This window comes from Phacochoerus africanus, chromosome 8, assembly GCF_016906955.1.
Source record: "Phacochoerus africanus isolate WHEZ1 chromosome 8, ROS_Pafr_v1, whole genome shotgun sequence".
In the NCBI taxonomy this organism is placed as follows: Eukaryota; Metazoa; Chordata; class Mammalia; order Artiodactyla; family Suidae; genus Phacochoerus; species Phacochoerus africanus.
The window spans coordinates 16,912,544-16,939,933 of NC_062551.1; the positions used below are offsets into that span (position 1 = coordinate 16,912,544).

Below are 27,390 nucleotides of genomic sequence, written 5' to 3' on the forward strand. Positions count from 1 at the left end.
AACGTCTACATTCTTAGTTTAATTTGATCAAAATCAAGTTTGAACTATCTCTGCAAATGAAGGGTTTTGAGAACTCAAAGTATGACTCCACTAAACAGCTTCACATTCCTCTCTCTGTGTGGGGTGGTATGAGAGTCCCCAATACTATTATTACCATTATTTTTTTTCAAACATCTACTATTTAAAATGCTAAGTACTTTATTGAAAAGACTCTTCACTGCTTTTCAATTTCTCCCCCTGCCAGTTCAGCCCTAAGCAGGTGTTAGACTTCTGAAGAGCTTGCCTCAGGACTTTTAACTCAAACTACAAAGGGGAGCTTCAGAAATTATGATAAAAGGTGTTAAGAGAGAAATGAAGGTGAAGAGGTTATCTGACACTAACCTAAAATTTAACATAGTACCTTTTGAAAAATTATAGCTACCCAGAATATACCATTTGATTTTGAATGGTTTTATCAATAATGGCCCCTATTTCTTTTCACTCACGTTTCAACACATTTCATTTATATTTGAAACAATAGATATATTTAAAATTACATGCACTGATGGGAAATTTTTAACCAAAGAGCTTTGCGCATTCTACATGAGTTTGGTTTTATGTTGTTTTGGTTTTGTAGATGGGGGGCTAAATAGGAGCCTACAGAGAGTACTGGGGGAGGGAGGGGTTGCATGCTAAAAGATCATTCAACAGCATATTACGGATGCACTGTGTAATGTACTACCCAAGTTATACAATGCAGCTAACAAGCATATGATGCTTAAAAAAAAAAAATGACTGAGTTATGGTCCTGGCCTCCACATACACCCTAGTACTAAAAAGACACAAGTCAAGTGAGGTGCTATGGGGATCCAGAGGACAGAGGAACTAACACTGCCTGAGGAAGGTAGGGGAAACACCAAAAGAAGAAATGACCTACTGAGTGTGGTTCTTTTTTTTTTGGTCTTTGTGTCTTTTCTAGGGCCGCTCCCATGGCATATGCAGGTTCCCAGGCTTACGGCAACACTGGGTCCTTAACCTACTGTGCGAGGCCAGGGATCAAACCCTCAACATCATGGTTCCTATTCGGATTTGTTAACCACTGAGCCACGACAGGAACTCCCCTGAGTGTGGTTCTTGAGAAAGACCTAGAAATTCTGGTGTTTAAGGGGTCAAGAGCAATTCAGAAAGCAGGAACAGGATGAACACAGAGAAAAGCAAATTCGTTCAGAGACAGATGAAATGGCTGAAGTTTCAGGTGGGTCTCACAGAAGATGAGAACAAGTGATGAGGCTCTGAGGGTCTGGCTCAGGCCAGCCTAAGAAGGGTCTTGGATACCTTCTTAAACTTCAGATTTTATCTCATAGGTACTGGAAAGGTTTTGAAGAATTTTAAGGAAGTAACATCAGCACTTCATACTGGGGGGGAAAAAATACCAGCAATGTGGAAGATGGCTTGGAAGTCCTGGTTGAAGAACGTAAGAGGTACCTGTAGGAACAAACCTGCAGAAATTTGGAAAACTTGAGAGGATGTCAGTGATCATGAAGAATTACCATAAACCCACATCAATGCCTACTTCTCTTATGACTTCCAGGTCTAAAAGAAGAAAATTTCATGTCATATGAGCAATTTTTTAAAAGACTTTGTACCCCTTCCTGTTCCTACAGAAAGCAAAAAAAGTACAGTCTACAGTTGACAAATATTGCTCTATGCTTAAAACACAAAGTATACTAACTTCACATTGATTCAACTTTCCTTGAATTTTTCAATAGTCTTTCCAGTTGCATTAAAACTTCAATTTCACTAAAGTATGTGTGCTTTAGTGAAGGGTAAAACTGAAAGGTAAATACAAAACTGAAATTAGTTGTTCCATTTGAAATTAGGACTATGGTTGATTTTTTTCTTCCAAGAATTAGTTATTTTTTATGATTTATATTTTTTCCATTATAGCTGGTTGACAGTATCCTGTCAATTTTCTACTGTACAGCAAGGTGACCCAGCCACACATACACATACACATTCTTTTTTCTCACACTATCATGCTCCATCATAAGAGTCTAGATATAGTTCCCAGCACTACATAGCAGGATCTCATTGCTTATCCATTCCAAAGGCAACAGTTTACATCTATTAACCCCAAATTCCCAGTCCATCCCACTCCCCTGCCCTGGCAACCACAAGTCCCAACAGTAGTTATTGCCCCAGCTCTTCAAATTAAAAAGTAACACTTTTTGGAGTTCCCGTCGTGGCGCAGTGGTTAACGAATCCGACTAGGAACCATGAGGTTGCGGGTTCGGTCCCTGCCCTTGCTCAGTGGGTTAACGATCCGGCTTTGCCGTGAGCTGTGGTGTAGGTTGCAGACGCGGTTCGGATCCCGCGTTGCTGTGGCTCTGGTGTAGGCTGGTGGCTACAGCTCCGATTCAACCCCTAGCCTGGGAACCTCCATATGCCGCAGGAGCGGCCCAAGACCAAGAAATAGCAAAAAGACCAAAAAAATAAAAATTAAAAAATAAATAAATAAAAAGTAACACTTTTTGATTTATTGTCTTGAAGAAAATAAGGAAAAACACCTCTGTCCTTTAAAAGATGAAAAGCTTCATCTGTCTTCAAACTTTATACTTGTTTGATACTACATTCATAAATCTGCATCTCAAATGTTTAATTTTACAGTCATTAAGGGTGGCTCTGAAAAAAATCAGAAATGAAAACAAAAATTGCCTTTAAGACATTTTAAAAAGTTAAAAAGATGAAACTAGTTGTTTGCTCATTTATGTTAATGAATTCTTTTTAATAAAGCTGAAAGCAGGTGTAATTGAAGGAAGAGGTAAACTCAAAATAAAAGTCTTTGAGACTCAAAACAAAGGCGTTCCCAAGGCTGAATCTGGCCTCCTGGGTTTTCTTTTAGAGTCAACTGTTGTAAGTGTTCTTGTACCAATCTTAAAGTGTCTTGTTTTAATCGCAGCAGCCGCTAACACTGATCCTGAACGAAAATTAACTCTTCAGATGGGAGATTTCCTACAATCTGTACACTGCAGTCTTTTTGGGCCACATCCAAGACAGGCGAACGTGCTCCATCGTGGCCTCCTTACAGGCTTTCAAAGCACAATGGAAAATGGTTTTCTAACATATTTATACCATACAAAGTCTCCTGTGGAGAGTTCTATTTCCTGGATATAAACTAGAAATTGCTGTAATTTTTTTTTAGTTCTTTTTAATTTGCAGTTAAATGAAATATGACAACCACAAGAGGAATAACAATCGTACAGGGCCAACACATAGGGTCATCACTTGTGTAAAGCATGAAATAAGGAAAACCTCTTAAAACAAAGTTAACCTTTCTGTAACATTTAGCCTTTTTGAGAAATCAAAATGATCACTAGTACACTTAGAAAAAGGAATTTTAGGAGTTCCCGTCGTGGCGCAGCAGAAAGAAATCCGACTAGGGACCATGAGGTTACGAGTTCAATCCCTGGCCTCACTCAGTGGGTTGGGGATCCGGTGTTGCCATGAGTTGTGGTGTGGGTCGCAGACTTGGCTGGGATTCCGCATTGCTGTGGCTGTGGCATGGGCCAGTAGCTGTAGCTCTGATTGGACCCCTAGCCTGAGATCCTCGATGTGCCACAGGTGTGGCCCTGAAAAGCAAAAAAAGGAGGAAAAAAGAAAAGAAAGAAATAGGAATTTTAAAAAACCCATTTCCATAAACTAAATATACCCAAAGCAAAAGAAGAATAAAGAAATACTTGGCCAATGCAAAGATGGACTTCAACTCTTGTCTCCTAGGTGACATAAAATATATACACCACTTCATAAAAAGAAAAAATTCTTATAGTCTATTATAATATATAATAATGATGATGACCCTACACTCTAACAATAATCACGTCCAACATCTGCTGAGTTCCTATTATATTCCAAGAACTATGCTAAGCTCTTTAAATCACAGGACAGACTTCTTTTTGCCTGCTAGACATACATCCCCCTCTTGCAATTACAGCAACCCCTTTCTCCTTCCCTGCTTCATGTGGTCATAGTTAGCAGATCCATCACAGTTTCACCATCGCAAAACTGATCCTAAACTGGACATTTAGAGAACTCCATTCCTGTGGGGGACAGCCGTCAGTTGAGAGAGGCCCCCAGTCCCAGAAAGGTCCATCAAATTTCATAAATAAAGATTAGGAGTTCAAAGTCTCCCTTTAAAGATTTAAACCTGTAGCCATCAACAGATTTCCCTGCCACTAGTATGAAATTTGTCTGAAGATGGAACCAAAACATCCAAGGATGCTGAAGAGAGAAGTATCACTGAGGCCCTTGGACTTGCCTGTTAGATGAGATAATAAGTTTCCCTTTGCTTCAGCTGGTTAGAATTTGGGTTGTGCTATTAGCAATTAAGAAGGGTCTGGCTAGCACACACACCTAGAGCTAGCCCATGCAGCCAGGGTCCCCTAATCTGCTCATGTGCCCACAGTTGACACCAGCCCCTGCTGCTGGCCCTGGCCCTGGCCCTCACCGTTGCATGTGTGTCTGAAACAGGCCCCTGCCCTGACACCTGTGGCCAGCCCCTACAGCCAAACATATATATATCACAACCTCTGGCCACCATTGCTACCTGCCCTTCTAGACCCGTAGGTACCACTGAGGAATTCAACAGCCCTTCTAGCTACTGCAGACCCCTCTCAGCTCTCACCAAGGATCATGCAATTGTTGATGGAATGAACTCCAGCTGCCTAAGCCATTAAGACAGAGACCCCTGGGCCCAGAGCCGCTACTCACCCCCACAGTTAGCACCCTGCACCCCTAGACCCATAACCATACACACAGCAGAGTGCCTTCATTCACAGGTGAAAGTCTTTCCTTTCTGAAGTCAGTCCATAAGTCTGGAAGAGGTGACTGCTTTTGCAAGAGGTGACTGTTTTTTAGAGCTATACCGGGGACATAAGGAAGTTCACAGGCTAAGGGTCAAATCAGAGCTATAGCTGCCAGTCTACACCACAGCCACAGCAACACTGGATCTGAGCCACATTTGCAGCCACATTCTTAACCCCCTGAGCCACAGTGGGAACTCCCCAAATGCAGAGACATCTATGCCAGGGTACAGGGAATGCAAGGAATCAGGGAAACAAGACACCACCAAAGGAAACAGTAAACTTCCAGGACCTGACCCCAAAGAAATGAAGATACACACTGCCTGACAAACACTTCAAAATAATTTACCAAAGGTGCTGAAAGAGTTACAAGAGAACACAGATAAACATTTTTTTTTTAATTATTTCTTGGGCCGCTCCCGCGGCATATGGAGGTTCCCAGGCTAGGGGTCAAATCGGAGCTGTAGCTGCCAGCCTACGCCAGAGCCACAGCAACGCGGGATCTGAGCCGCGTCTGCAACCTACACCACAGCTCACGGCAAAGCCGGATCGTTAACCCACTGAGCAAGGGCAGGGACCGAACCCGCAACCTCATGGTTCCTAGTCGGATTCGTTAACCGCTGCGCCGCGACGGGAACTCCCCAGATAAACAATTTAATGAAATCAGGAAAGTAATACAAGAACAAAAGTTTCAACAAAGAGATAGAAAACTTCAGCCTTTTGCCTTGTTGCATCTGAGAAAGCAAGGTGGGTCACCAGCAGCTCTGCTAGAGTGATCCAAGAAAACGTGACCATCAGAATTCCCACTGTGGTGCAGTGGAAACGAATCCAAGAGGTATCCATGAGGACACAGGTTCGATCCCTGGCCTCACTCAGTAGGTTAATGATCCGACATTGCCATGAGCTGTGGTGTAGACTGCAGATGTGTCTTGGATCCAGCATTGCTGTGGCTACAGTGTAGACTGGCAGCTACAGCTCTGATTCAACCCCTCGCCTGGGAACCCCCATATGCCGTGGGTACAGCCCTAAAAAGACAAAAAAAAAAAATCAACCCCAAATAATCTTACCCAAGACACATGATAATAAAACTATCAAAAGTCACAAAGAAAATTCTAAAGCAGCAAGAAAGAAAAAATTCCTCATAGATGAGGGAACCCTCACAAGGCTGTTAGTAGATTTCTGAGCAAAAAAGCTACAGAACAGCAAGGTTCAGGATGGTATATTCAAAGTGCTAAATAAAAATTTCCAACCAAGAATAATTACCCAGGAAAGCTGTCCTTCAGAAATGAAGGAGAGGGAGTTCCCATCGTGGCGCAGTGGTTAACGAATCCGACTGGGAACCATGAGGTTGCGGGTTCGGTCCCTGCCCTTGCTCAGTGGGTTAAGGATCCGGCGTTGCCGTGAGCTGTGGTGTAGGTTGCAGACGCGGCTCGGATCCAGCGTTGCTGTGGCTCTGGCGTAGGCCAGTGGCTACAGCTCCGATTCGACCCCTAGCCTGGGAACCTCCATATGCTGCGGGAGCAGCCCAAAGAAATAGCAAAAAGACAAAAAAAAAAAAAAAAGAAATGAAGGAGAGATAAAGACCCTTCCAAACAAACAAAAGCTGAAGGAGTTCATCACCTCAAGATTTGCCTTACAAGAAATGATAAAAGGAGTTCTTCAAGTTGAAATGAAAGCACACTAATTAGTGACAGGAAAACATATGAAAATATAAAGCAATGGTTAAAGCTATGTAGAGTCAAATTCAGAATACTTCAATATGGTATGTTATTCGCTTAACTCTAATATAAAAGTCAAAGAACAGGAGTTCCCACTGTGGCACAGTGGGTTAAGAATCCAACTACAAGAGTTCTCATTGTGGCTCAGGAGGTTAAGAACCTGACCTACCAGGTTCGATACCTGGCCTCTCTCAGTTAGTTAAGGATCCGGCATAGCTGTCAACTGCTGCAGCGGTCACAGGTGCTGCTCCAGATCTGACATTGCTGTGGCTGTGGCGTAGGTCGGGAGCTGCAGCGCCAATTCGACTCCTAGCCCAGGAACTTCCATATGCTGCAGGTGTGGCCCTAAAAAAAAAAAAAAAAAGAAGAAGAAGAAAATACTACTTCAGTGGATTGGGTCATCATGGAGGCCTGGGTTTGGTTCCCGGTCCAGGGCAGTGGGATAAAGGATCTGGCATTGCCGCAGCTGTGGTGTAGGATTCAACCCCTAGCCCAGGAACTTCCATGTGCTGTGGAAAAGAATAATTAGCTAATGAAGAGACAATATAAAAAGATGTAAACTGTGGCATCAGAAACATAAAACGTGTGTAGGGAGAGTAAAAGGATAGTTTATATGTGATCGAAGCTATTATCAGCCTAAAACAAACTGTTATAAGTTGTTTTATTTAAGTCTCATGGTAACCACAAAGCCAACATTTACAGTAAATACAGAAAAGATCAAGAGAAAGGAATCAAAGAATGGTCTAAATAATATGGGTACATTAAAAGTGTATTATCATCCACTTTTACAGATGAGGAGACAGAAGTTGTTAAAATGCACCGGTCTGTCTGCGTGGGGAGATGGCACCATTAACCACTGTTTTTCTGCCACGCTAATGTGACAACCTAGGTCTAGTGATTTCTACTAAAAAACAACAGGAGGAAGAAGTCTACAGAAAAATTGGGAAACCCAGAAGAGAAAAAAAAAAAAGAAAGAAACATACTACCCATTGTCTACAGAGACAAAATCTGTTAGCAATTTTCTTTCTTTCCTTCCAGGCTTCTTCTGAAGCATTATCTGGTAATATTTCATATTAATACTTGAGTATTCACAGAGTAGTCTTAAAACTAGTACCTCATATTTCTTACTTTTTAAGAAACTCGCATTATTAGACATTATGAGGCAACACAAAGCTCACCTTCAAAGAGGTTAAACTGCTAGCAGAAGGCAGTAGACAAACTGAGGGCCATGTTTGCAACCCAGCCTATATTTACACATAAGGCATACTCAAGGAAACATTTAAAACATTCAGAATCAAATGAAAGGTCAGCACAGTTTGCATAAGATCTCTTAGCAATACAAATGTTAATTTACCTACCTTTAGGAAGGAATCAAAAGTAAAACAAAATTATTAAGTTTCTAAAAACATGGCTCTGATAATTTGCTTCATTCAACAAGTGTTTATTATTGGGTGGTATTACGTGTCTGGCACTAACACACTCTGAGATAGAAAAGCGAACAGGACCAAATCTCTACCATCTTGAGCATCTCATTCTACGGTGGGAGCCTGAAAATAAACAAGGACTAAATAACATAAGTGAAAGAACAGACTGTGTGTCAAATGCTTGCATCTAACTGTCCTGGGGGCCAAAGGTCTCACAAAGGTTCCTCAACTAAAACTCAAAGGACAAGTTAGGGGTTCCATAAGCAAACAAAGGGAAGGACACCGCAGACTGAGAGAAAAATACATGCAGAGTTGCTGAAACATGAGTGAGCATGGCACGGTGGAGAAATCACCACTCCGGGTGGTGGTTAGCAGGTATGTAAAGAAGCTGGAAGAACAGGCAGGTGCCAGACAGTGATGAGCCTCTTAAGCCATTTGCAGGACCAATTAACCAATTAGATTTCTATGAAAAAGGAATAGAAAATCTAGAATAACACCCAAGTTTCTGACTAGGCCACTAAGTTTCTGACATAGCATCTGCTAAGCTTCTACAGAAGCAAAACCAAACATGGAAAGAAAAATGACAAATTCAGTTTTACCCTGTTCAACTTGAGATGCTTATGGGACATAGGATAGCCAAGAGGAGAGATCCTACAGAGAGAAGTCTGCCCTGATCTGGAATTCAGCAAAGAGTTTTAGGCTTAAGGTATTTTGTGGGGGGGAGGGGGTTGGGCCACACTTACAGCATGTGGAAGTCCCCAGGCCAGGGATGGAACCCATGCCACAGTTGCAATCTGTGTGCCACGGCTGCAGCAATGTCAGATCCTCAGCCCACCGCACCACAAGCGAACTTCGTTAAGGTATTTTTTTAAGTTGAAGTATAGCTGATTTACAGTGTTGTGTTAGTCTTGCTATACAGCAAAGCGATTCAGATGTATGTGCGTGTCTCTCTATGTATACATTCTTTTTCATATTATTTTCCATTATCTTTTATTACAGGATATTGAATATAGCTCCCTGTCCTAGGATGTTATCTATTTTATATGTAGTAGTTTTTATCCGTCAATCTCAAACTCCTAATTTATCCCTCCCCCACTTCCTTTTGGTAACCCTAAATTTGTTTTCTCTGTGAGTCTGTTTCTGTTTATAAGTTCATTTGTATCATATTTTAGTTTCTACAAATAAGTGATATCTGTCTTTTTTGTTCTGACTTACTTCACTTAGTAGGATAATCCCTAGTTGCATCCATGTTGCTACAAATGGCATTATTTCATTCTTTTTATGGCTGAGTAGTATTCCATGTATATAAACCACATCTTCTTTATCCATTTATTTGTCAGTGGATATTTAGGTTGCTTCCAAGTCTTGGCTATTGTGAATAGTGCTGCTATGAACACAGGGATGTGTCTATCTTTTCCAATTAGAGTTTTCCCTGAATATATGCCCAGGAGTGGGACTGCTGGACAATATGGCAACTCTATCTCTATTTTTAGTTTTTTAAGGAACATCCATACTGTTTTTCACAGTTAATTAACCCCCATTCCCACCAACAATGTAGAAGAGGTCCCTTTTCTCCACACCCTCTCCAGAATTTATTATTTGTAGACATTTTAATGATGGTTATTCTGACTGGTGTGAAGTGATAGTTCATTTTAGTTTTGATATGCTTTTCTCTAATAATTACCAAAGCTGAGCATCTTTTCATGTACCTATTGGCCGTGTGTATGCCTTCTGTAGGGAAATGTCTATTTAGGTCTTCTGCCCATTTTTCAATTGGGTTGTTTTTTTGTTATTGAGTTTTATGTGCTGTTTATATATTTTGGAATTTAAGCCCTTGTTGGTTGCATCGTTTGCAAATATTTATTCCCAGCCTGTAGGTTGTCTTTTCATTTGGTTTATGGTTTCCTTTGCTTAGCAAAAGCTTATAAATTTTATTAGGTCTCATTTGTTTATTTTTGCTTTTATTTCTTTTTTCTTTTTTTGTCTTTTTGCCATTTCTTGGGCCGCTCCTGTGGCATATGGAGGTTCCCAGGCTAGGGGTCAAATCAGAGCTGTAGCTGCCAGCCTACGCCAGAGCCACAGCAACGCAGGATCCGAGCCACGTCTGCGACCTACACCACAGCTCATGGCAACACTGGATCCTTAACCCACTGAGCAAGGGCAGGGATCGAACCTGCAACCTCATGGTTCCTAGTCAGATTCGTTAACCACTGCGCCACGACGGGAACTCCTATTTTTGCTTTTATTTCTATTGCCTTGGGAGACTGACTTAAGAAAATATTGCTAAGATTTATGTTGGAAAATGTTTGCCTATGTTCCCTTCTAGGAGCTGTACGGTGTCATGTCTTATATTTGTCTTTAAGGTTTAAAGTATTTTATAAACTATCATCATCAACCAGATTATACATGACTAGAGAAAATCTATACAAAATTCTCAGCAACTGAACCAAGTATTCCACAGAAATTAGAGGGGTTTTTTTTTCCCCCCTAAGGTGGCTCAACCAGGTTTTCCACAGAAATTACAAGAGTTTCTTCCCTCACACCCAAGATATGCTACACTAGCTTCCATACTGTCTTCATTAAGGAAACGAAAGCACAAAGTTTGGGGATTATAGTCCCTACTGACATGGAGGAATCACAAAATTAACTCACATTTATTTTGACCCTCAAATGTGCTAGGAACCTGTACTCTAATTTTTGTCTATTATCTATCCTTCCCTCACAAGCCTCCACATGCTGATTAACAAGGGGAAAATAACCTTTAAAACATTAAATGTCCAAACTCATTGAAGTTAAATAGTCCCTTTAGAATAGTTTCCGTCACTTAGCTGGTTTTCTCCCAACCTCCTTTTTCTCCCTAAGTTCTGCTGGCCTACGGGGAGAGAGGTGTGGGGTGTACATGACTTGGTAGCAAGGGGAGAAAGGGTCCTATTCCTCATGCTGGCCCTTGGAGGTGTGCTGACCAGTGTCGGCTGGTCTCTGACACAATGTCTCTTAGAGCCTGACTGCTGGGAGCCTTGCTGGCCTCCAAAGTCCATTCCATGACTGGTGCACCTGCGACACTTTCTCATGGCCAGGCTGCTCTACAAGTGCTCCCAGGCCAACTCTGAGGTATACTTATGACTGTGGTTAGGTGTAAATCAGGCATCCTGCGCTGTGAGATTTAGTGCAGAGCACAGATCTCCCCCCACTGTAGTCACCTCCCTTTGCCATTTATGGGTTCTGTCCATGCCACAGCCATGGTGCTGCTGTGCTCAGGCAATCAAATCGGAAAGCCTGCATTTACTTTCCTCACTGTGCTGTCAAATCAGTGTGGCTGTGGCCAGGCAAATACAGGGCAATCTAACATCTTCCTGAGTCCCAAACAAGGTACCCAAAACTCCTTCCTACCCTCTAGTTCCCTCAATCATCTACCACACCTCTGGCTCGCTGAGACGATGAGACAAAGCCCAAAGAAAGGAAAGCACTTACATCTGACCACCTTCTTCCTTCTCTTTCCCTGGGAAAGCCTTAGTGGTAAATGGGGCAGTACCTTAAACTACAGGAGGACACTATGAACTGAAATCTCTAAGCTAGGGTGGAAATGAGGAGAATAAAAGATGCAGAAAATCATCTCTCAAGACAATGCCCTGGCTTGCAAAGGTACTAACTTATTGAATAACTCAATTTTGCATGTCAGAAGCTAAGTATCATCTCTCTGATTTACTTCTAAGAAGAATTAAAAAAGACCCATACCCTCCCCACCAATGGATGCCTCCCCAAAACCAAAGCGAATGTTTTGTATGGGAAAGGCAAGGTAAAAGACGGGAAGGACAATAATAATTTTCCAAAGATTGCCTCCATTGCGCATACCCACAGCTTCCATTGAAAAAGAGATAGACGATTTCATTTTAACATAATTACAGTCCAATGCATATAGACACACACTCATACCTCTATAATGCTTTTTGCCTTTACACATATGACCTCTAAAAATCTTACTTTTGGAGTTCCCATTGTGGCTCAGTGGTTAAGAACCCAATATAGTGTCCATGAGGATGCAGGTTTGATCCCTGACCTCACTCACTAGGTTAAGGATCCAGCACGGCCACAAACTGCAGTGCAGATTGCAGATGTGGCTCGGATCAGGCATTGCTATGGCTGTGGTGTCAGCTCTCATTCGACCCCTAGCCCAGGAACTTCCATATGCCACAGATGCAGCCCTAAAAGGAAAAAAAAGAAGCTAAAAATCTTACTTTCCCATATTCATGTACATCATCAACTTTGATTAGTAAAGTACTAGAATTTTTAAATTATTTTCTTACATTTATTATGAGATGATAAAGAGAAGTTAAAGGTCTCCTCTAAGGAAAAAAAATTTTTTTTCTTTTTTTGTCTTTTTAGAGCCACACCTGCGGCATATGGAGGTTCCCAGGCTAGGGGTCGAATTGGAGCTGCAGCTATGGCCCTACACCACAGCCACAGCCAGGCCAGATCCAAGCCTTGTCTGTGACCTACACCACAGATCCTTAACCCTCTGAGGGAGGCCAGGGATCGAACCTGCGTCCTCATGGATACTAGTCAGATGTGCTTCCACTAAGCTTCAATGGGAACTCCAGGAAAAATAAAAAAATTTAATGACCAATACAGGCCTTAAGCTATATATATAATTTGTAATAGGCAGGAAAATATTTTTAGACAGTCTTTGTTGAATACATAATACCATCATACATACATATAAAATCGGTGTTTCACTGCCCATTGCATCCTACTTGTTACGGCAAGACCCCCAGGACTTTACTAAGTTTCTCTCACTGCAAATATTTCTCAGAACCCCAGGGATACAGTACATGCATTAAAGCAATGAGCCTGCAGCATCCTTGGTTTTTTCCTGCTCTAGCCCCTGTCTGTTTTATGTCTCAACAATCTCCCAGGCCTACGGACACTGCTAGACACTACCAACTCCCACAGACTATAGTCTCCTGCCATCACTACTGTTCAAGTACTGGTGCCTTCACGGGCCAAAAGTGCAACATTAGTAAAAAGGCTCCTCCCCACGCTTTTGGCTCACACTCTTTCAGAGAAATACCATACACAGTGCTACTACTCATGCCAAAATGTCTCACAAAGTTTTTATGAAATAGTTCTTTCAATTTTCTCATAACATTTATCTAACATGGCTTTCTGAATTCAGATATGTCCATGATGAGCTGAACTCAAAGCCAAATCTGAGTGGCAGATTCATACTACCTCAAAAATCACTGTTCTCCCTATAAAGACTGGGTCTTGGTTTCCAGATCGAACTGGTCTAAGGGACCCTTAAGATGAGTTCCATTCTACTTTCTCAGTGATTCTTTCAAGGAGAATTCTGGTGGGACTACCAGAACATCCCCAAGGATGTCTGAACCCTATCCATGAATACAGCTTAGACTAAAGGTGGTATATCTCCTATTTTTTTTCTTCCAAATCTACTGGAATGATAAATAGAGGCTTCAGAGTTCAAAATACTGCTGCTGTGCTTTTAGGACCAGTATTCCATGTTCTGCACCTAACGAAAGTAAGAATTCTTTCAAGATACTAGGGTCTGTGGGAGCTATCTCCCTAAATCGAAAGACAAAGGTAGATTAGAGCGAGTGACATGAACATGTTGGTGGTATAGGAATTTCTAGCACTCATCCTCTCTTAAAAACAGCAAAAATACCTTAAACAAGAGGCAAGAATTTTGGGTAAGGGATCACAGTACCTAATCCAATGTAAAAATGGGTAGAGGACCTGAATGGCTTTTTTTTTTTTTTCTTTGGCTTTTTAGGGCTGTACTCACGGCACATGTAGGTTCTCAGGCTAGGAGTCTAATTAGAGCTACAGCTGCCGGCCTACACCACACTCACAGCAACACTGGATCCGAGCCACGTCTGTGTCCTACACCACAGCTCACAGCAACACCAGAATCCTTAACCCACTGAGCAAGGCCAGGAATCGAATTCACGACCTCTTGGGTCCCAGTTGATTCATTGCCACTGCACCATGACAGAAACTTCAGAGATTTGTTTTTTTCTTTTAAGAAGACATATAAATGACCAACAGGTACATGAAAAGATGGTCAATACCACGAATTATCAGAGAAATGTGAATCAAAGCCACAATGTTGTCGCACAACAGGATCAGTGGCATCTCTGCAGCACCAGGACAGAGGTTCAACTCCCAGCCTGGCACAGTGGGTTAAAGGACCTGGCATTGCCATAGATGTGGCATAGCTCACAACTGCAGCTCAGATCTGATCCCTGGCCCAGGAACTCCATATGCTGCGGAGTGGCCAAAAAAACCCCACAATGTGCTAACACCTTACACCTGATAGAATGGCTATTATCAAAATGACAGGAGATAACAAGTGTTGGTAAGGATGTGGAGAAAAGAGAACCCTTGAGCACTCTTAGTAGGTATGTAAATTGGTGCAACCACCACGAAAAAGAGTATGAATGTAGAATTACCATATGATCCAGCAATCCCACTCCTGGGCACATATCTGGAAAAAAACTACAATTCAAAAAGATACACGCACCCATATGTTCATAGCAGCACTATACACAAGAGCCAAGACGTGGAAGCAACCTAAACATCCACTGACAGAGGAATGGATTAAGATGTGGTACATATACACAATGGAATACTACTCAGCCATAAAAGGAACAAAATAATGTCATTTGCAGCAGTATGGATGCAACTAGAGATCCTCATACTAAGTAAGTCAGAAAGAGGAACACAAATACATATGATAACACTTATTATATGAAATCTAAAATATGACACAAATGAACCTATCTATAAAACAGAAATGGACTCACAGACAGAGAGAACAGACCTGTGGCTGCCAAGGGGGAGGGGGGAGGAAGAAGGATGCACCAGGAGTTGAGGATTAGTAGATGCAAACTATCACATCTAGAATGAATAAGCAATGAGGACCTACTGTATAACACAGGGAACTATATCCAGTCTCTTGTGATGTACCATGATGGAAAATAATATAAGAAAGGGAATGTGTGTATGTGTATGTGTGTGTATCTGACTGTATATGTATATATAAATGTGTGTATATGTATGAATACATCACTTTGGTGGACAGCAAAAATTGGCACATCATTGTAAATCAACCATATATTTTTTTTTAATTTTTAAAAAGAAAACCTTAGCCTAAAAAAAGAAAAAGAGTATGAAAGTTCCTTTAAAAACAAAAAATATAACTACCGTATGATCCAGCAACTCCAGAGCTCCTGCCATGGTGCATCTTGGCATCTTGGGAGTACTGGGACTCAGCTTGGATCCCAAGCTCTGCACAGTGGGTTATGGTTGCAGTGTTGTCGCAGCTGTGGCTTAAGTCACAACTGTGGCTCAGATCTGAGCCCTCGCCTGGGAATTCCATATGCTGCCAGGCAGCCACAAAAGAAAAAAAAAAGGAAAAAAGAAATGATCCAGCAACCCCACTTCTGGGCATGTGTCCAAAGGAAATGATATCACTATCTCAAAGAGATGTCTGCTCCCCGCTGTTCACGGCAGCACTATTCAAAACGACCAAGACATGGATATAACCTAAGTGCCCGTTTACGGATGAATCAATAAAGAAAATGTGGTATATATAAATAAATAAATATATATATATATATATATATATATATATTATTCACTCGTAAAAAAGGAAATCTTGTCATTTGTGACAACATGGATGGATCTTGCTAAGCGAAATGTCAGATAGACATTGTATGATCTTGTATGTACAACTGAAAGAAAGCTGAATTTGCAGAAATAGTAGAATAATAATAGTGGCTGCCAGAGGCTGGGAGCAGGGGATACAGGAGTTGTCGGTCAAAGGGTACAAACTTACGATTACAAGATGGAGCTCCAAGGTCAAGTATGATGACTACAGTTTACAACACTGTGTTACATATTTGAAAGTTGCTCTGAAATGTTCTCACCACAAAAAGAAAATACTAATTATGTGAGGTGATAGAAGTATTAACTAACTTATTATGGTAATCATTTTGCAATATGTATGTGTAGCAAACCACTATATTACACACCTTACACTTACATGTTATGTGTGAGTGACATCTCAATAAATCTGAGGAAAGGAGAATTTAACACTAAAAAAGAAAGACATGGGTAGGGAATTGAGAGGTATAAGCTATTACTATAAAATAAGCAACGAGGATATATTGTACAACATGAGGAATATAGCCAATATTTTATAATAACTACAAATGGAATATAATCTTTAAAATTTGTGAATTACTATATTGTACACCTATAACTTATATAATACTGTACATTAACTATACTCCAATAGAAAGCAAATTAAATAATATTTTTCTTTAAAAAAAGAAAATTATTATCCTTATGCTCTCATCAGATCCTCTTAAAGCCCAGAATTAAATGAACAAAAGAAATTAGATTTCTTACATCTCCCTCTGCATTCAGCCGAATGAATTCCTTCCCTAGAAGTGGCTGCAAAATCAGTTATGATTTCAAGTCAGTTCCACTTTAAAAAAAAAGAAAAAGAAAAAAAATAGGGCAACATGGAAAATACGTTATGATTTTAAGTTGTCTTCCTTATAGTCTTTATATATTTTAGCTGCCCAAAATTCTTCCTTTAGACTCCAAGCTCTTTTTCTAACAGATCTATATCTACCTTCTGTTGAACAGCATCACACAAGAGATGAAACAAGAGAATCTACTTTAAACACCAGCAAGCATGCTTTAACTCACAATGGGGCTGACTTAAATTTTCTCAATTTACAAGTTCTATTATCTTAAGAAGTAGCAGAAATCACCTGATAGCCAAATCAAAAACACTTTAAAAAACAAGGAAAATACAAAACAGTGTTCTCAAAAGTAGGAAGAGTACATGAAATAAAAGTGAGGGGTAAAATCCATAAAGAATATCAAAAGCTCCCTGATTATTCTGGAAGGTAGCTAAGATTCAGAGCAAAATCTCCTGGTCATTTTTCAGAGAGGTCAGATCCTCCCGTGACCCAGGGAGGTAAAAGGTGTTTAAAAAGAGGATGAACAGTAACTAAACAATTCAAGTTGCTTAAGTATTATTTTTGTTGACAGAAACAGCAACTTATAAGTCAGTCCGGCGACTAAACTTGTATGGATTTTAAGTCATTTGCCTCCTTCTGCAAATAACCTTAAGTCCTTTTAGTATTTTCAGTATTTCCCCTTTTAGTATTTTTTCTACATTTCCCCTTTTAGTATTTTTTTCTCTCTCAGCGAAAAATGAAAACACATTTTCTTCTTGCTTCCCATCTTTTTCAATCTTTTTCTAAGTTTTTATTTGAACATCAACCTGTATGAATGACCTGACTCTAGGCACAAACGGCATTATTCTATCCCTTGTTAAATGGTAAGTAATATAAAGATAGGTGGAAAAATACAGACAGGTTGATTGTTTGCTTATCATCTATAGCGAAGACTAAGGAGAAATTCCCTGACAAGATGATAATGAGATAAACTATCATATCTACTTAAAGGGAATGCCCTAATGCCGGAGACTTAAAATTAGTTCCTCTAAGAAATTGTAGACGACTCTGACTAGAAGCAAAGGTCAACATTTGCTGAATGGTGGAACTACTACATATCACTGTTTACATTTTTTTCTTAGTATTTTCTCGAGATTTCCGATGGGGGAGGGGAGCTGGGAAGGCATGGAAGCGAAAAGCCACTGTGGGTAACGGTACAAGCGAAACACCAGGAGGTCAACCTCTAACGTCTCCAGTGTCCCGTTAGCTATCAAGACCCCGGAAACTCGCAGCCAGTCACCTGAGGCGGATACCGCCTCCCGGGAACTTGCCCTCCTCAAGTTGGCGGCGGGAGCGACAGCCCGCTCCCGGCGCGCGCAGCACCCTGGGAGCGGAAGAAGGGGCCGCGCGGCAGCGGCCCAGCCGGAAGAGGAGGAGCCGGGCCTGGAGGATCCCAAAGAGTCGCTGCCGCTCTGGCCGCCGGCGTTTGCGGGTAGCGGGGAGCAGGGCCTGGCGGGCGGGGTGTGTCGCGATGCCGGAGCTGGCTGTGCAGAAGGTGGTGGTCCACCCCCTGGTGCTGCTCAGTGTGGTGGATCATTTCAATCGGTGAGCGGGCGACACGGGGCGGCCTACCCGGGCCGGTGGCGCCGCCGCTGCTGAGTCACGGGCGCGCTGGGGACGGCGCGGCGGCCGCGGGGGCGCTGATGGACCAGGAGGGCCCTGAGTCGCCGAGGGTCCCAGAGCAACCTCCTTTCGCGAAGCCCAAGACACCTGGCATTGTCTCCCACGCCGCCCAGCCGACGCTCCGGGAACTGGGCTGCTGGTTCCTTTTACCTAGTCCGTAAGATGCCAGAGTCTGGGAAGCTTCTCTTGGCCTTGATTCCCAGGCCTCGTGCCCGTCTGTCACTTCGTCCGCCCCCTTTTGCCAAAAAGACTTGATGTCTCGTAGTAAAGCCCTTCAGACTCGCGCTTTTTGCCTGTGAAGGCTGTCAGCGAAATTCTGGTCTCAGCGCCTGGAAGAGCTGTGGTTTTAACTTGTGAGAGTTTCGAAGTGGGAATCTTGTTTGACGACAGCTTAAAACGTAGATGAGGTGTCAAGTCTGCCTTGGGTTTTGTTCTTTGTTTTATTTTGTTTTTAATGAGACCAGTTGGAGATTTGGGCATTAATGAATAAGGTAACATCCCACAGATGTTTCTTCCGCCTTTGCTTGCTTGTTTGTGAGCTGTTCGTCTCGCTGGACCTGTTACACGTGTTCAGAAGTTTTACCAGATAGTTACTTGATTTGGAAAACTGCAAGACCCAGTTGGGAGCATTTGCTGTAAAGTCAGAGTTGCTAAGTGCTCATTCTCTTGCAACTTGCTTTGTACAGCTTCTTCAAAACAAACTCCAGACCCCTGTGAGGTTTAGGGTCCCCATTTCAGTTCCGTTGCTTTGTAGGAGCCTTAGCCTAACAGGATATGCAAGCTATCGCACTTAAAATAATTACTGTTTTTCTCCTGTAGGATACTAGAGGTGCTCAGGGAGGGATCATTTCAGTTCTATTCTGTAAGTTCAACAAACACTTGCTAAGGGCCTAATGCAGGCAGACACTGTGAGCTGCTCTGTCAGATAACAGTTGTAGTGTTTTTAAGAAGGCAGATGGATTTTTGTAGATCAGAAGAAAAGCCCTGAGTGTGGAAGTTTCCTTTAAGCAGAGATTTCCAAAAAAACAAGAACCACCAGAATAGAAAATCCTTAACTTTGTTTCATCCAAACCCTAAATATAGTAAGCATTTATAAATTTGCCAAACCATATGTTTTGATAAATACAGTTAAATCATTGTGAAAGCAGCAGCTGTTAAGGAATTGTACTTCATTTCACAGTGGCTTTTGTCTTTGCTTTGAACATAGAATTGTATTGTTTCTGTATGTCGCATTTGTTAATGGTTAAAGGAGAATTCTACATGAAAACCAATGAAATTAGATTATGTAAGCGAAACAGTTGTAGTTCCTTAAGACAGAATCACTGATGAGGTTTGATATGGAGAAATTCCGAAATAGTCTTTCTCATTCATTGAGCCCTCCTACCAGCATGATTAGTCACCAGCTCACTTCCAGCTTCTGCCTCATTAAGCCATTCAGAGGGACCACAAATGGCACACAAATGCCTCTGGATCAGAATGGTTTTCTGAGCCTCTATTTGATACAAAGAGTTAAAAACATCTAGTGAAAATTGTTGACAGAATAGATGCTCCGGGGAAGAGTTGGCAAGCTGGGCCATAAAACTGGATCTACTTTAGTATCTTTATCCCTGAAACGATTTGAGGCTAGAGAAGATGGGGAAAGTTTAAAAGAGAAAGACAGGCTGCAAAGAAAAACTGAAGTTAAATATGGTAACATTAATGTGTAACCAAACACCAACTGTATAACATTTAAGACACCAAGATCTGGGGAGTTTTCGCTTTCTCCATTTTAAATGTCTATACAAGTTTGAGATTTTTTTCCAGGCATGTATTAATTTGCAGTCAGGAGTGAGTAAAGCTGCCAGTGTACAAAGTTCGTGAATTACCTGTTATATTCATTAGAAATTAATTATTAAGGCCTAACCTATTACTTTTGTTTAGTGGGATTAGTTCTCAGCTAAGCCAGTGTGTGTACCATTGATATTTCCTGTTGGGCATCTTATTGTTGAGTCCACTTTTGTCTGTGCTTATCCAGACTGACCTTCTGTTTTTTCATTTAGAATAGGCAAGGTTGGAAACCAGAAGCGTGTTGTTGGTGTGCTTTTGGGGTCATGGCAAAAGAAAGTACTTGATGTATCCAACAGTTTTGCAGGTAAAAGAAACATTTGTCAATTATACCTCAATTTTTCAAAAAAAAAATAGACAATTTTACTTTTTTTCTGCATCTTGTTAAAATGTCAGTTACCTTTTAAAAGAGAGAAACTTTTGTGGTTTCCATTTTTTACTACAACCAAGAGATTCTGTTTCAGAATTTTAAATTAGTTAAAATAGCTTAAAGTTTTAAATTAGTTTAAATTTTAGTTTAGACTACTGGATAGTAAATATTTTTAAACTTGCAGGCCATATGATCTCCATTGCAACTGCTCACTTCTGCTCATATAACAAGAAAGCAACTATAGACAGTACGTAGACAAACTAATAGCTGTATTGTAGTAAAACAATTAAAATAGGCAGCTAGTGATAGAAAATAAAATTTAAAAATAAATAGACAGCTGGTGTAGTTTGTAAAGCCCTGCACTAAACTATTGACCATGTTCAGTAGCAAGAGGGAGACGGTTTAACAGCAAGGGGGAGATGAAGACCTTTCTTTCACTCTGTTTCATGAATCTTTACAGGAATGTATCCATATATTTTACAATTAAAGCAGCAGTAATAAAAACAAAACAATTGCCGGCTCAGCTGCTAGACTAGAGGTCACTAACTCCAGTGTCTAAAAGGATTAGGCAGTAATGTAATTTGCCAGACAGGAAATATTAGAAAGTGATGGAGCTTTTTTGCAAACTGAAGAATATGTGTCCTTTTCAAAGGGGACAGCCTCTGTCTGGCTCTAGCCGGTTGTTGCCAGATCTTCCACCTTTTCAGGAGAACCTGGAAGTCTGGATTTTTATGTGAAATTTCCCAGGTTTTCATAAAACTCACACAAATAATTAATACTGTGTTGGACAAACCGAAAACATGGATCAGGTCAGGCCTAGGAGCCAGTCCAAAGGTGTAATATGTGCCCTTAGAGTTCTAACAACCAATTTTTTTTTTTCTCCTCTAGTCCCTTTTGATGAAGATGACAAAGATGATTCTGTCTGGTTTCTAGACCATGATTATTTGGAAAACATGTATGGCATGTTTAAGAAGGTCAATGGTAGGTGGCAGTGTGGCATTGGTGTGTGTGTGTGTAAATGGACGTGTGTGCCCCCCAGGCCTGTTCTTCATATTCCACTTTTCTTTGTTTAATGTCAGAGGCCCTTTCATTTGGCTATACCAGGTAAGACTAGTGGTAGTAGAGGAACGAAGTAGAGTAAATGAGAAAGAAGAGTATCAATTTAAGGCCAACTAGAGCACCTAGGTTTCGGGAGAGAGCTAGCCCTCTGCAGCAGAACAGCAAAGAATGCTCAAATAAGAGCCACCTGCCCCTTGAGCTTTAGTACTGCCAGGGTAAATCTCTCTCTGTCACATGTATCGTTTTCATTTTATTTCATTACAGCAACCACATTGCTTTGGAAGCTGTATTCCCACAACACCCAGAGGTGCCGTCTATGTGACAGGGGCTTGCATTTGTTTATATATTGCCTTGGAATTGTTTTCTAGTTGTTTCATGTATGACTGGTCTCTTAAACTAGTCTGAGATATGGATGTCTCTAGATTTCCCTTGCTGCTTATTTTCTGAGAGTCCTGTTTTGGAGGTTTTATTTGATTTTGTTTGGTTTTTTAGGGCCTCACCCTCAGCATACGGAAGTTCCCAGTCTAGGGGTCGAATCGGAGCTACAGCTGCCGGCCTACACCACAGCCACAGCAACGCCAGATCCCCGATCCACTGAGCAAGGCCAGGGATCGACCCCATATCCTCATGTATACTAGATTCGTTTCTGCTGCACCACAACAGGAACTCCCTGTTTCTGGGTTTTAGATTCCATAAGCGTGTCACGGTTTAGAAAAAGGGAGAGAACGAAACTGCTGGAGGTCGTACCCTTTTGGAGGGAAATAGATCTCTACGTAACAATTCAGAGCCGCTAAATTTTTCCTTCCCAGCCAGAGAAAGAATAGTCGGGTGGTACCACACAGGCCCTAAACTGCACAAGAATGACATCGCCATCAACGAGCTCATGAAGAGATACTGCCCTAACTCGGTGAGTGCGCTGTCTTGAAAACTCTTGACTCACATGCTTTGCCAGTTTATTCAAGCAAAAGAGCAGCCTGGGAAGGATTTGGTTCGTGAGTCATTTCACCACTTCTTCTCTATAAGCTTATTGTGTTAGTTTGCATTGTTTCGTGTAGTACACAGTAACCTAATGAATTTAGCAGATTACAGCAAACATCTGCTAAGTGCCAGCTGTATACGTTATCTACGTCTTCTAAGTGTGGGGCTGGGGTTAAAATGTTGGCTGTCTCGACCCTCATGTCCTTCTGCTTGAGCAACTTATGATACTACCTCTCAGCGTGTTGATACTGAGCAAATGATAAGATAATCTGAAATGTGGAGTCTTTTTTCCTGAAAATCCTGGCTCATATCTGGTTGGGTGAATGAAAAAGCTTCAATAATCATGAGCATGGCTACAGTTACGCCTTATGTGCTCAGCGGGAAGTACTTTATTTACTAAGATATGTTTTTCTGCCAGGTATTAGTCATCATTGACGTGAAGCCGAAAGACCTGGGCCTGCCTACGGAAGCATATATTTCGGTGGAAGAAGTTCATGACGTAAGTCATTCTTGCTGTGAGCCTAGGAGGTTAGATTTGCTCCTCATAAGACAGTTGGGTTTGTTTTCCATTTTCAAGCAACAAATACTTTATAACAGAGAAAATGTTATTTGATTTCTGTCAGCAGTTTGATATTTATGTTTTTTCCCCCTTGAGTGTTTGAATCACCAGATTTTAGAAACAGGACCATAGAAAGCTAGAGCCACCTTTTGCAAATGAAATTGAAGCCAAAGAAGTCAAATGATTGCCAAGAGATGTTCTCAGCAAAGTCAACGCAAAACCTGGGGAGCTTGGTCTTAAACTAGAGCAGTCTTCGCTGTTGGTCCCTCTCTGACAATCGTCTCCTTGGAAGATTTTTCAGTCCCTGTAGACTAGATCCTAGGTTTTCAAATAGAGTAAATCAGAGGTGCCAGGAGCTCGATGGCAAGACCGTCTGTGTGATTTGACACCTAAAGAGTCAGCTCCCTGGCATTCCATGCCTTCTGTGTAGTCTCTTAGTTTGTGCCTTGGGTGTAGACCTGAGGAGCTGCCAGAATAGCTTCTATTTCCAGGAAAATTGAACTCAAATTCTAAGATAAGATTTAATAGGAACTGTGTGTTTGTTGTGAGTGTAACATATTTGCACTTAGGATGTGCACCGTGCTCGGTCTTGAATTTCCAAAGTCAAGTTAGAGGGATGTACTAAAGGCTCTCTTTCTTATACATATATTCCATTTTTAGGTCTGGAAAAGGCTATTTCTTTCTTTCTATCTTTTTCTTTCTTTTTAGGGCCATACCCTCCCCATATGGAAGTTCCCAGCCTAGGAGTCGAATCGTAGCTACAGCTGCCAGCCTACACCACAGCAACACTAGATCCGAGCTACATCTGCGACCTACGCCACAGTTTGTGGCACCCCAGATCCTTTACCCACTGAGCGAGGCCCAAGGATCGAAACTGCATCCTCATAGATACTAGTCAGGTTCTTAATCTGCTGAGCCGTGACAGGAACTCCTGGGAAAAGGCTGTGTTAAATTAGCTCCCTGCAAATGTTCCTTGCACTGAGCTCGTTCTCCTGTCTCTCTTTGCCTTGCTTACCAGAGCGCTTAGTCCAAATGTATTGCCTAGTTGTAATACGCCTTTCATCCCTGGTCTTGATAAAGTTGTTTTTTTTTTTTTTTTCTTGTCTTTTCTAGGGCCGCTCCCACGGCATATGGAGGTTCCCAGGCTAGGGGTCAAATCGGAGCTGTAGCCACGCAGCCTACGCCACAGCCACAGCAACTTGGGATCCGAGCTGCATCTGCAACCTACACCACAGCTCACGGCAGTGCCGGATCCTTAACCCACTGAGCAAGGCCAGGGATCAAACCCACAACCTCATGGTTCCTAGTCAGATTCGTTAACCACTGCACCATGACAAGAACTCCTCTTAGAGTTGTTTTAAGTTAAATTTTACCCTGCTTCTTTCAAAAAGGAATTCAAAGCTGCTTACACATGCGCGCGCGCACACACACACACACACGCACACACACACCATGAAACAAGATGTTTTAAATAGAGAATGGAAGGGTCATATTATAAGATGAAGCCAGGGGAAAATTGGTACCTGAAGAGATATGCCATGAAGTCCTGCAAGGTCTTCCAAGGCGCTGATGATCCTAGCATAACGTCAAGAGGAAAATGCCATTTGCAAGATTCACACTGTAAAATAACAACAGATAGTGTTTTTAGCACTTACTGCACGGCAAGGGGCTTTCCCAAGCTCTCACGGCTCCCTTATGTGTACGTGGCAGAGCCAGGCTTTGAAGCTAAGCAGCCTGGCTAGAGTCTGTGCACCCACCACTGTGCTGTCCTGCCTTGTGAACATTTTACAACCTTTCCAGGAGCTGTACAGCCTCTTTTGATACTAGATCTGAGCAAACTTCTTCCTGAGTCCCATCAATAAATCACTAGATGGGAGTTCCCATTGTGGCACAGCAGAAACAAATCCAACTATTATCCATGAGGATGCAGGTTCAACCCTGGCCTTGCTCATGGGTTGGAGATCTGGCATTGCCATGAGCTATGGTATAAGTCACACTCGGCTCGGGTCCCGAGTTGCTGTGGCTGTCGTGTAGGCCAGCAGCTCTAGCTCCAGTTCGACCCCTAGCCTGAGAACTTCCATATGCCGTAGGTACAGCCCTAAAAAGAAAAAGGGGAAAAAAAAAGAGGAAAGAAAGAAATCACTGAGTGATGCAGTGAACCACTTCCATTAACGGGCTCCTTGATTCATTCAGGCCACCAGAAAGTCAGTTTTTCTAACCGCACTATTTGGCACTCTGATCACTGAACCCAGGGACTGTAGATGGTTAAAAGTTATATTTTCTGACATGAGTTTGCCTCAAATACAGATACTCTGTACATTGCCTATTTTAGAATGAGCTATGATAGTCCTTAAAATTCAGCCCAATCGCGACTTCCCCGAGTGTCCATCCCTACTGTGGACTTCAGGGAATATCAAGATTTCCTGAGACATAAAGCAAATGTTGGTGCCCCAGCACCTTCTCGCTCAGCAGGACCACTGCGATTTTAGCTTAGAACACTGAGCTTTCAAAGCAAACTCTACCCACCTTTGCCTTGGAAAACCCAGTAGTACATCCATGAAGTGATCAAACTTAAAGCAGAAGGATCAAGGCATGAAAAGGAACATGTGCCAGTTTGTAATTTGTTTTATGTCAGTAACTACAGTTAAGTCTCCTCTCCCAGGATGGAACTCCAACCTCGAAAACATTTGAGCATGTGACGAGTGAAATTGGAGCAGAGGAAGCTGAGGAAGTTGGAGTGGAACACTTGTTACGGTGAGATGGGGCGGCATCAGAATCGGAAGCAGCCTGAGAGGCTGCTCGGTGTGAGGACGAGATCCACATCAGGGGTACGGAGACCTGGCTTCTAGTCCAGGGTCGTCTCTAAAGGGTCCTGAGTTCATGATTTATGACTCTGTGGATAGCACACTTTGTCTGGAAACTGTCGAGCCGGCTGTGACAGGAGAAGATGTGAGAAATAAAAGCAGGCGTGTGTTTTTCCAGTGAATGTAGCTCATCAGTGTTCTGCCAAGATCTGCATCTTGGGCTGGCTTTTCTTTTAAAATACTCTACTTACATAACCTGACTTGTTTGAAGGGGTCACAGAGTTTCTCAAACCGTAAGATTCTTTCTAGTTCAGTTACTGCTGACTGATGTAAAAGCTCTCAAAAAGTCAGCTGCAGATGGAGAGAATGCCACCCTTTTTAGAAACAGCAACGTTGGAGTAGAGTGTGTGTGTGTGTGTGTGTGTGATTCCATTTTAGCTCCCACTTCTCTCTCAAAAAATGCCTTGTAATGAGAAAGATAAAATTTATGCCTCCAAATGGAAACAAAACTAAGGCAATTTATATTCAAATCTTTCTCAAATTGAGAAGTAACATTTTTCTTTTTAAAAACTTGCTCTTCCCCCCAAACTGGGTGTTTTCGTAGAATGGGAACACCTGTGTGATAGAACTGCACACTGACGTGTCTCCCTGCCCTTTCTCGTGGGTCTCGCTACAGAGACATCAAAGACACGACAGTGGGCACGCTTTCCCAGCGGATCACAGACCAGGTCCACGCTTTGAAGGGACTCAACTCCAAGCTCCTGGATATCAGGAGCTACCTGGAGAAAGTGGCCACCGGCAAGCTGCCCATCAACCACCAGATCATCTACCAGCTGCAGGACGTCTTCAACCTGCTGCCAGATGTCAGCCTGCAGGAGTTTGTCAAGGCCTTTTACCTGAAGACCAACGACCAGATGGTGGTGGTGTATTTGGCCTCACTGATCCGCTCCGTCGTCGCCTTGCACAACCTCATCAACAACAAGATTGCCAACCGGGACGCAGAGAAGAAAGAGGGGCAGGAAAAAGAAGACAGCAAAAAGGATAGAAAAGATGACAAGGAGAAGGAGAAAGACAAGGAAAAGAGTGATGTAAAGAAAGAAGAGAAAAAGGAGAAAAAATAAAACATGTAGCTTTTTAATTTGTAAATTAAAATCTTACAAACTAACTCAGTGTGCCACCAGAGGGTTCTTTTCACTTTAAGCGCTTGTTCCAAAGCTGTGTTGATGAGCGCTCTCTGGATAGAGGGACTGATCGCACACCTAAGCTGCAGCCCCGGCTGCTGTGATTGGGGATGTGACAGCTCAGGCTGCAGCCTATGTGAGAAAGAGTGAAGAGAAGTACACCTAACACTGCTGGTACTCTTCATGCTTTTATCTATAAAACCAGGAGTTGACTCTCCCCAGTCAAAAAAGACTCTCGGGGTCTGTTTCTGGCAGTCTGCAAAACTGCAAAATGGAATGCATGAATTCCATAAGTACTCTGCCTCGGAAAACCTTGAGTTCTGACCCCCTGAACTCTGTTGCGAATACCACCCCACAGGACTTCTCGGACCCGTAGCTCTGGCATTCTCGGGGCTTGGGATCCAGCTCAATATATTGTTTACCTTCAAAGACACAATTAAATGGCTTGGTTTTTAAGTCT

General features: G+C 42.1%; 1 protein-coding gene and 1 long non-coding RNA gene across 4 annotated transcripts in view; one reads left to right on the top strand and one right to left on the bottom strand.

Annotated features, from left to right (window-relative positions):
• LOC125132736 (uncharacterized) overlaps positions 1 to 24,864 on the bottom strand; it is a 39,402-nt gene extending 14,538 nt beyond the window's left edge. For 2 of the 3 annotated variants that reach the window (XR_007136313.1, XR_007136312.1), the window contains exon 1: positions 24,469 to 24,864. This is a non-coding gene — a long non-coding RNA (uncharacterized LOC125132736). Of the gene's footprint in view, positions 1 to 17,772; positions 17,991 to 24,468 lie in introns of those variants that run through there. The other variant, XR_007136314.1, reaches the window with a different exon arrangement.
• PSMD7 (proteasome 26S subunit, non-ATPase 7) lies at positions 17,955 to 27,386 on the top strand. Its single transcript, XM_047790378.1, has 7 exons — positions 17,955 to 18,077; positions 20,195 to 20,286; positions 21,238 to 21,330; positions 22,218 to 22,315; positions 22,805 to 22,885; positions 25,608 to 25,699; positions 26,426 to 27,386. The coding sequence occupies exons 1-7, from the start codon at positions 18,004 to 18,006 to the stop codon at positions 26,868 to 26,870; spliced, it is 975 nt and encodes a 324-aa protein (XP_047646334.1). The 5' UTR covers positions 17,955 to 18,003; the 3' UTR covers positions 26,871 to 27,386.
• The last annotated feature ends 4 nt before the right edge of the window (positions 27,387 to 27,390 follow it).